The sequence below is a fragment of the Microtus ochrogaster genome, chromosome 5 (assembly GCF_000317375.1).
Source record: "Microtus ochrogaster isolate Prairie Vole_2 chromosome 5, MicOch1.0, whole genome shotgun sequence".
In the NCBI taxonomy this organism is placed as follows: Eukaryota; Metazoa; Chordata; class Mammalia; order Rodentia; family Cricetidae; genus Microtus; species Microtus ochrogaster.
In genome coordinates, this window is record NC_022012.1 from 39,063,785 (window position 1) to 39,074,104 (window position 10,320).

Here is a 10,320-nt window from a genome sequence, read left to right on the forward strand (position 1 = left end):
ATGATGCTGTTTTTCATGACCTCAGGAGGTAAATATCATGAGGTCACCATCCGGCAGAGGAGCGGAGACTTCTCCAGAAAGTTGTGGGCCTTGTTCCGAGTTCTCCAGCAGCAAATGCAGGCATCAGAGTTGTTCAACTAACTACCTTGACAACGACAACGACGAGGCTAAAGAAGAAAACAGCAGGGTTCTCCCCGCAGACATTTAACGTTCTGCATACAACCTCAAGGGTCTCTTATGGCACTGAAGCCTAGATGGGTGGCGGGTGTGGTGCTATGCTCGCAGAAGGGAAGGAGGATGTGTTTCCAAGGTTTAACTGATCTCCAAATAGAGAAGATTTGTCCTGAAGGTTTGGATAGCTGACGGGGGGGGGGGGTCTTCAGGGGCATCCCTGGTGTTTACGATTACCGACACTCCCCTCCTCCTCCTGCTCAGCACTAGGGGGAAAGTACGCTCTCTCCAAATGTCTGTCACTAGCCCTCTAACATGCATAGAGTCTGCAGAAATGGGTTAATGGGCGGTGTGCAGGGGCAATTTACAGGTGAAACTCGGTTTCCCACGGCCTAAAAGCCACCCACAGAAAGAATGAGCGGCGTGGCGGGAGGCGACGCGTGCGGGTCCAGGTCTGCACCCGGTAGTCCGCAGCGGGCAAGCCGGCACACGCCCACCGGCTGCGGCAGCGCCCACTGCGGACGTCCTCCCCGCGGTCCCGGGAGAGGCAGCCGCTGCCCTTACTCGTGTTCTTTGCGCGGAACAAAACAGCCTTCCAACAAACCTAAAAGCTCCACCTCTACTCCCCCGTGAACTCTTCTCCTAATTGGCAGCTCGGCGCATGGGATGATGCGGGCGGCTGCGGGCCGGCCCTGCAGTGCCAAACCGCAACATTCTTATCCGGCTGGAGAGGGAGAGGGCTGCCCGGGCTGGACCCCACGATCCTGATCCGTCACCGTGAGAAACCGGCGGGGACGCCGCCCCTCCTGCGGCTGGAGCGCTTCCAGAGCAGAGGCGCATCGCAGTGCCGCTCGCCCAGGCGTCCTCCCTCCAGCTCCGACTCCTCCTCCTCCCCTCCAGCCCCGGCGCCCGCAGCGGGCTCCAAGAGGCGGTCGGGCGCGCCTCCCCCTCTTCGTTCTCCCCCTCGTCTCTCTCTCTCGCGGCTAACTTTCCCGAGCCCCAACCCGCTACGCGGAGCACCCCCGCCTGCTGCCGGGCCCAGAGCCGACCTCGGGCGGAGAGTGCGGGGGTGCCCACTATCTCATCCCAAGCCCTCGGAGCGCTCCGGAGAGAACAGGACCATGTTCTGGGCTGGGGACCGAGGCAAAACCCTGGCGAGATGGCTGGGCACTGGGCTTTTGGGTAAGACAGCTCCAGCTTTGTCTTTTCTCTCGCCTCTTTCTTACCCCCACCCCACCCCGAAGGAGAGGACACTGAAGAAGAGGGGTACCTTAGACAAGGTGGCACCAAATGAGTGGATGGCCATCTTCCTGCTGGGCTCTTAGCTTTGATACTACGTTCCCTGGGAACCCTGTGCACCCCCCCTCCCCCACAGTCATGCTAGCAGAGTTTCCTGCTCCCTCCGGTGCCTTTTGGAGCCGGTCTTGGGGCTGCAGCAGGGGAATCCTTCTAAGTCCCGGAGTTCAGGCATGCTGGCGGAGGGGTCTACTGCCTGGAGTGTGGGAGTTCCAGGGGGTTTGCCACACTCGCCTGGAGCTATTGGCTTGCTTTCCTGGCAGCAGGGATGCACCACTGGGGGACAAGGGTCTTCCATCTTCTGTCTTCTCTGGTGTCACTGTAACTCTGTGTTAAATGCTGGAAGGGCTTGGAAGGAACTAGAGGACCATTCAAAAGCCACCTTTTCAGAAGGGCCTTGTCCCTCTTCCTGTAAAGGGATTCTATGAGGAAGACCTCTTTGGCCTGCCTCTGGCTCTTTGTTTGGGGGAAGCCTGTGTGGAGAGAGGAGTCAGGTCCAGAGGACGCAGAGGGTATAGACTATTATGACCATCTATTAATATTCACATGATGGTTCTGAGTGTCAAACTCCAAGAGATTAGGCAGTGGTATTTATTAGTTCAGAATGTAAATCACAGCCTGAATTCCAACGTGAGCCAGCTCCATCTCTGGGACCTGGGCCTCTTCTTGTTTATATATGTCAGATTTGGGTTTGGCTAGCTAGCCCCCTCCCCGCATTGGGTCAGGTGCTTGGTGGAGGTATTTGTGGTGGAAGCAGGGGACAGAGGCCTCTAAGAGAAACCACTCTTGCACCTGTCAGCCATGTGCAGACCTGTCCTGTGGGTACGTCTCAGGTGTTAGGGGTGGTGGGGGGCAGCGTTCTTTTGGTCCTCAGCTCTGGTTTACTCACCTCCCTGAGGCCGGGTGTAAGACATTGGTGCTTTGTCCCGTAAGCATCAGCACAGAAATTATAAGGGTTTCACGGTGACTCCTTAAAGTTTAGGGCTCCTCTTCGTGGGATGGGTATAGAGTCATTCCATGGGAGTTCCCACTTGGATCATCCTAGGACTCCCCTGTGGCCATGGCAGGGGTGAGGGCCTGCTGTGGCACCGAAACTCCAGCCATTAACCCAGTCACTGTATGTTACAGGTCTCCTTATCCTGTGGCTGGTTGGCCAACAGAGTGCCAGGCCTTGCACTGCTACTAGAATATTCGTAGAACCAGACTTTTGTAGGCAACCAAGAGGGCTCTAGGAACTGGGGGTGGGGTGAGGTGAGTGGAGAACAGGGCAGAGCTCCGGTATGAGCAGACAGGGACTTTGAAAACCACAGCATGGAGCTTTCCAAAAAGTGAGGGAGGTGTGGTCCAGAGAGGGATGGTATCGTGCCTAAGGTACACGGCCAGTTGATGGTCAAGTGGGACAGAGTCCAGGCCATCTGGTGAGGGGGAAGGTCAGTGGGGCTTGTGTAGGGCTTGGGGACGAGTGAAGCCCTGGGTCCTGGTATGGAAGCTATGGGCTTGATGAGTGCTTAGACCTTTGTTGACACAGCTGGGGAGACTGTTCCAGGAGTCTCCCTGTCTCTCCGTGTTAACTCAGTGTCATGGACTGAGCCCCCAGTGGTTTTTGATAACACACAAGCTAGCCTTTTCTAAACCCAAGAAGTAGCTCCCAAGGCCTCATCGCTGCAACTGGGTTTATATGGGTTCCGGTCTTTTCCTATGTAGCTGGTAGTGTGTTGTTCTGCCCACCCCTTCCTCGCTCCGTGATTTGCTTAATTGCCATGATCTGTGTTTAATTATCACTTGTGAGGGCGCTGTGTTGCACAACCCTCTCTCCCCTGGTATGTATTTATTAAGGCTTGTTTAATGAGCGCACAATTAAAGAGAGGGTTTTTAGTCCCATTCAGAGGGAGAAACCAGCAAGGCTAAACTGGGCGATCCTGGGGAAGAGGAGAAGAGGGGCAGGGGTGGTCTGCATCTGGGAAACATGATTAACCCTTGGAATCAACAGAAGGCAGGCTTTGGGGAGCAGGCAATGCTGGGTCCCTAAACCCTATGACTGGCTACCTCCTGGAGGAATCGCCTTTGCCCTGTGGCTGCTCCTTGAGGGGAGGTAGGTACATCCCCATAAGCCCTGGATGTGGTGGATTGACCTCACTGCCCAGTGGCCTCTAAGGAAAAGAAAAGACCTACTGTTTGGATGGACTTGTTTGTGAAGCTGATTTCCCTGATCCAGCGTTGTCTCAGGGGCATGCTGCTATCCTGGCAAAGCTCCTGGGGGTGGGCAGGAAGCAGGCAGGTAGGTTGCCTAGGGTGAGGGAGCAGAAATCTTTCCTCTGCCATAGGGCCCAGGAGCCTTGCAGGGGCCCAGCCCTGCTTCCGCAGGCCCCGGAGGCCTCTCTCCCAGGAGGGGTCCTTGTCTGGCTGCCCTCCACCGACCCACTTTCTTCCTTTAAGCTCTGACTCTGAGCCATTCTCCTTCCCTGGGGCCAGAGAGTCTCCGCTGAGCTTCTGCTCGCTGCCTGCCCCGCAAGTCCTTGGAGCTAAACTTAGAGCAGGCACTATCCTGTTCTCCTTCTGCCCCCTACCCTACCTGGGTGTGACTGATCTCTGGGTGTGGGCAAAGCTTATGGAACATTTCCAGCCTGGCTTCGACCTTACAGTGGGTGGCAATAGCCGTCAGGTTTCTGCTGGTGTGAATATTCAATAGGATAGCCATGTGTATGTACGTGTGTGTGTGTGTGTGTGTGTGTGTGTGTGTGTGTGAGTGTGTGTGATCGATCAGGTGACACAGGTTCTATCATTTGACCTGGAGATTCTGGATGAATAGCAAAGCTGGCTGGCCAGTGAGCCCAAGACATGCTCCCGTCTCTGCCTCTCGGTTCTGGAATTACAAACCATACCCCTTTTTTTTTTCTTTGACAAGGTTTCAGGTAAAATGAACTCATGTTTGCTAGTAAGCACTTTCCTTACTGAGTCATGCCCACAGCCCTAGATATTTGTCAAAAACTTTGGTACAACTTGTGAATTCTGAGTCTGTCTGTCTCCCTGGAAGAAGTCCCGTTGGGGTGGCAGGAGCTAGGGTCCTCTGAAGATGGCTCCTGAGAAGGGCTAAATGACTTAGGAAAAGCCAGGCTGTGAGAATCCACAGGCCTCTGACAGAGGAGACGTCATTGGTCCCACAGTGCCAGAAGGGCCAGAAAGAGGCCCAACTGGCAGACATAACCACACACCCGTGCTGGTATTCCAAAGAAGGAACTTTTGGGCAAAGCAAGAAAGTCCTTTACTTAGGGAAATAGCCACATAGAAATTATCCAAGACGTGGTAGAGGGTAAAGAAATAAATCAATTCCTTGGACTTCCCACAGGACAGGGAACACTGATTGCTTTTTGGGCTGGGGGGGTACTTAATTGGGGGAGGGGGAGGGAACTGAGAGGCGGTGGCGGGGAAGAGACAGAAATCTTTAATAAATAAATAAAAATAAAAAATAAAAATAAATAAAAAAAAGAAATAAATCAATGTATGAGTAGCCTGGAGACAGTCTTGGTTGATGATAGTGGTCTTAAAAAACAAACTAGTGGCATCCTGGTTATATCCAGTGCTGGTACTGAGACAGCCCTGTTCCCCTTGCCCCTTTTAAGCAATGTCTTCTACCTGGTATGCTCTCTTCCTGAGGTCCTTGTGTTTTACAGCCCCATATTTTGGCTTCCCACCAAGCTTGGGAGGTAGACAGGTTTACAGCCCTCCCTGCACTGCTCTGGGGTTGCGCCTGCAGGACGTGTGGCATCTCTGACTTTGTCAAGGTCAGCAGGCAGACTGGGGCCTGCCTCGGGACTGCTGACCAGTCCATTCTAGCTTTGGCCAACCTGCTTAAGTAGCCCTCCAGGGGCCTGTTGGTGGATCCTGACCCGTGCTCCTCTCCAAGCTCAGCATCATGGGAGTTCGTGCACCGACCTCCTAGACACAGCTGGCAGGACTTCCCGGCATCTGGCTGGGTGGGCAGCGTATTGCAGAAGTAGCCAGGTTTGCCCAGTGTTTCCCAGGTTTCCACCCTGGCAGGGATGCCTCTGTGGAAACCATGTCTACCCGGTTTCTTTTATCCGCTCTAGCCTGGTGAGGATATGACAGTGCTTCACTCAGAGTCCTGAGTGTATTAGATAGAGTTAAGTCATCCGCATCAGGAAGAAATGCGGGCTATGCAGTGAGCCAGAACTTAAAGAAATAGTGTTCTTCCTTCTGAACTTCTCGTTTGTTCTGTTCTGCTTCAGTCTAGTTAAAGCATTTTCTTAAAGCAGCATGGGGGCACTTGCTTGTCATCCCAGCACCTCAGGAGGTGGAGGTGGATGACAAGTTCAAGGTCATTCTTGGTTGCAGAGCAAGTTCTAGTCTGGCTTATTTAAGACACTTCCTCTAGAGCAAACAGATGATCATGTCCCTTTGATGTGTTCCTATGCTCTGCAAGTTTTCATTTGAACTGGAGTTAGAGGGAGGAATCTGGTCCTTGAGATGAGTCCCTTGTCATCATCAGGACCTGATTCCTGGGTTCAGGTGTTAGCTTAGAACCAGAGTCTAGGAATTTCCAGAGAGCTTGCCTCCTCCCTCCTTCCCTCCCTCCCTCTTTTCCACAATTCCTTCCCACTCTCCATTCCTTTTATTTTATTTTATTTTTTTTTGAGACAGAGTCTTCAGCTGCAGCAGAAGCTGCTCTCTGAACCCCAGTGACCCTCCTGCCTTTGCTGAGTGCTGGGAATCCCGGTGCCAGCCATCACATCCAATTTAGGAAGCTTCTTCTTCTTCTTCTTCTTTTTTTTTTTACAACTGTAAGGACGTGTTTATGTTTTCATGTGTGACTGCGGGCATGCAGCAGTGTGTACATGGAGGTCAGAGGACACCGCTGATCCTTGCCTTCCACCTCATTTGAGACAGGATCTCTCTGTTGTTTTCTGGCTGCGTAGACCAGGCTAGCGGGCTCACAACCTTCCAGAACTCCTCCTGTTCCTGTCACCCATCTCCCTGTGCTAACACTGGAATTACTGATGCTTTATTCTACACACTGGCTTTTACTTGGGTTCTGGGGATTTGAACTGAGGTCCTCATGCTTACGTGGCAATCACTGTTACTGAGCCATCTCTCCAGCCCAGAAGCTGCCTTTCTTCAGTGCTTCCTTGTCTTCTGCTCTACATCCTGGTTCTGGGTTTGGAGGGCTCTGGGAGGCCCTGAAAGCAGAGCTCCAGGCTCCCATCCTCTTGTGCTGGTTCTAGGCTGGACAATGAACAACTATGGCTGTCCTGTTCCTATACTCGGGGGGAGAGCTGGGGTAGAGGGACAGCAGAGATAAAACAAGAACCAGCCTCCCTCGGGAGCACTGAGCCCCTTCAGAATGGCTCTTTCAGATGGGGGAAAGCAGATCTGTTTCTGAGCTGCCTACTTACTTTCTGGTTATGTGGCTTTTTATAGGTTTATTTCTTTGAGGCATTTATTGGGAATAAGAGGTCTGACAACTTCGTAGGACAAGGATGAAATGTCCACCCATCCTGTCACACAGTAGGTCCCCAGCGCCAAAGAGGACCTTCACTGTGTGGTCGCTGGGAAAATCACTTCACCTCTCTGAGCCTCAGTTTCATCATTTGTACAATGAGAACAAGTGTACCTGCCATTTAGTATCCTATTAGAAGTGGGGGTGACTGTGTGGGAGCCCTCTAGCACAGTCATTTTCACTTTGTGGTCCGCACCCACACTGTTCCCTGGGAGCTCCAGAGAGAGGCCAGCTCTGAAGACTCAGATAGTCAGTAGCTCCAGGGGCCGACCCACAGCAGCCTATGCCTTTCCCCAGATGATTCTAATGCCTCTCAGTTCTCGATGCATTGTATGTGTGCGTGTGCACGCATACACAGACAGGCAGACAGAGACAGACAGACAGACACAGTTGCTGATCCAAGTAAACTAGCAAGAGTTGGAGCCGCAGTGGGCAAATGCACCTATTTTAGGATGTGTGGAGGGGTTTCCTGGCTTTGGGAGCATGAGATGCTGGAACCATTTTCCTCCCTGACCTTAATGGAATCGCTGACTTCTCTAGGCTTAGCTTCTTCTTCAGTGTGATCTATAATCCTAGACATGATGGGGTAGCAGAAGGCTGAAAGGCGCCAGGCACACCGTAAATGCTTCATGAATATCTGCTCTGTTGTCATCACTGGCCATGGCAGGAGTCAGGATTGGTTACTGGGCCATAGGGTGCAATTTCTGACTTGGTGAGTGTGTGTGTGTGTGTGTGTGTGTGTGTGTGTGTGTGGCGGGGGGGTGGGAGCAAAGGGGACACAAGGAAGGGGAAGGGACCCTTGAGAGCTGGAGCAGGGTCACCAGCACTCCTCTGAGCTTCTCTGTTATTTAGGAGCATGGTCATTATTGTGGGCAAAGCAAGAGGAAAATAACTTCGGATGCAGCAGGAGGGAATTAAGTTAGAAAACAGGGCTTTCCTGAGAATTAAGATAGGAGTGACTGCTCATTTCCCCTAGGGGCAAGGAAAGGTGATGGTTCAGTCCTGGATCTTCTACCTGAACCGACCTTGAAGGAGAGTAGTGTTTCCTGGAGGAAAGTGTGGAAAGAAGCATTAGATTCTTTAAGAGCCCTCCTAGGAGGGCAATGTCTTCTGGGGCAGAAGGACGTCCTGCGGTGGGGGTGTGAGGGCAGAGGGGTGCTCTGCGGTGGAGGTGGGGGTGTGGGGCAGAGGGGTGTCCTGTGGTTGGGGTGTGGGGCAGAGGGATGTCCTGCGGTGGGGAGTGGGGCAGAGGGATGTTCTGCGGTGGGGGTGGGGGGGCAGAGGGATGTCCTGCGGTAGGGGTGTGGGGCAGAGGAGTGTCCTGCGGTTTGGGTGTGGGGGTGGGGCAGAGGGATGTCCTGCGGTGGAGGTGTGGGAGGGGCAGAGCGTTGTAGTGCGGGGGAGGTATGGGGGACAGAGGGATGTCCTGTGGAGCGTGTGTATGTGCGCGTGTGTGCGTGCGTGCGTGTGTCTGTGTTGGGGGGTGGCAGAGTGTGGAGGGTGTGTGCGAGTTAGGGGAATGCCCTGTGGAGGGTGCTGGGACGCCGCGGGGTTGTCATTGTGGTTCTTAGGGTGAGGGTGCGGAGAGTGGCTGCCGGGTGATGGGGATCAGGAGGGGTCTGTGCCCCTGCTGCATGCCCTCAATAGGTTCGAATGACCTCCGCAGAGTTGCGCTCTGCCTGCTCCATCCTGCGTCCTGGCGCTAGCAGTCTGTGTCCACCCGGCGCCCACGTTTCCGTCATAGCGGGCCGCTCGTCGCCCTTCTCTCTTCGGGATCCCCTTGCGTGGTCGGAGGCACTGGACTCACTAGCCAAGCAATCTCCTTCCCTAAAGTGTCTCTCGGCTCCTAGTTCCAGTGCGGGGACTGTGGCGGTCACGCCTTTCCACCTGACGACGTTCTGATCCTCACCTGCCAACTCCCAAATGCCACCAGGGGTGCGCTCCGATCTAGAGAAGGCTTCCCATCGCCCCCCACCCAACCTCCACCCCACACCTTGCAGGCGAAGGGAGTTCCAGAGCTGTGCTTACTTGCCTCTCGACCCATGTGAAGGGGTGGAGTCACAGGTTCCAGGACAGGGGAAGAAAAAACAAAATTCCACCAGACCCTCCTTTTCTTGGGTTGGGGTGACCCCTCGTGGTCATTCTGAGTACCACAGGGCCACCAAGAAAGAGATTCAGAATTCAGTGCTAATCAGGCCAAGATGATACTGAAATGCGTGGCCCAGGCCGTATAGATATTCTGTAGAGAACCACATTCCCTTCTGAGGAGGCCAAAGACCTCTTTGATTGGCAAAGCCATTCCACCCTGCCTGAGAGTGCCCTTAAAGAGCTTCCCGTGAGTTGTATTAAGGGAGGCTGTGTCCCTTGTACAGGTCTCTTCCTGCTCCCTATGTCCTGGTCGTTGGAGGTGTCTGTGGGAAAGGCCACCACCATCTACGCTATCAATGGCTCAGCGATCCTGCTGCCTTGCACCTTCTCCAGCTGTTTTGGCTTCGAGAATCTCTACTTCAGGTGGTCCTACAATAGCACCGATACGTACAAGATCGTAAGTGGGGTGCTCATGTCCTCCCCTGCCTGTTTCTCACGGGCGGAAGCCTTCAAGACCAGGGTCCAGTCCCTTCTGGGATAAACTCTACCATGACGATCCCAAGAACCCACCATTTGTTACCCTTTCTCTCAGAGTCCATGCAGGAGGACTGTTCCCATGGTGATGCAAGAATTTGGGGTCTGTTGGTAATTTTGGCTAGACTTTGTTGTCCTGTCCTGAGGAAATCCTGCCACTTGTATATTTGCAGAGAAATTAAAAGTTTAGCAATCAGGAGAAAGAAACTGTTGGCTGAGGGCAGTGTTTGGAAGGACAGGAAAGGGAGCCAGAGAGGGTGAGCCAATCACAGATGTGGATGGAGTTCTTCGCAGCCTGGCGGGGGTTCTTCTCCCAGAGTAAATGGGGAAGCCCCAAGAGTGCAGCCCTAGAGGGTGCTGATGGAGAGAGCTGTGGCAACAATCCAGGTCCTGATTGAAAGAGAAGATTCAGTGAGGTAGAGGGTACAGTGTGAGTGAAGGCTGGGTGGGACGTGCAGAGAGAAGTGAGTGTGTGTGTGTGTGTGTGTGCATGCGTGTGCATGCATGTGTGTGTGAGAGAGTGTGTGAGTGTGTGAGTATATGTGTGTGTGTGAGAGTGAGTGTGTGCACGTGTGCATGAATGTGTGTGTATGTGTGTGAGTGTGTGCGCGTGTGCATGAATGTGTATGTGAGTATATGTGTGTGAGTGTGTGTGAGAGTGAGTGTGTGCGTGTGTGCATGAATGTGTGTGTGAGAGTGTGTATGTGAGTATATGT

General features: G+C 53.4%; 1 protein-coding gene across 1 annotated transcript in view; it reads left to right on the plus strand.

The window, feature by feature from the left end:
* The first annotated feature begins 748 nt into the window (after positions 1-748).
* Positions 749-10,320, plus strand: part of Scn4b (sodium voltage-gated channel beta subunit 4) — a 15,079-nt gene continuing 5,507 nt past the window's right edge. Inside the window, exons 1-2 of the mRNA XM_005347225.3 lie at positions 749-1,353; positions 9,355-9,527. Of these exons, the coding sequence (XP_005347282.1) occupies positions 1,293-1,353; positions 9,355-9,527 (234 nt within the window). The 5' untranslated portion in view covers positions 749-1,292. The remainder of the gene's footprint in view (positions 1,354-9,354; positions 9,528-10,320) is intronic.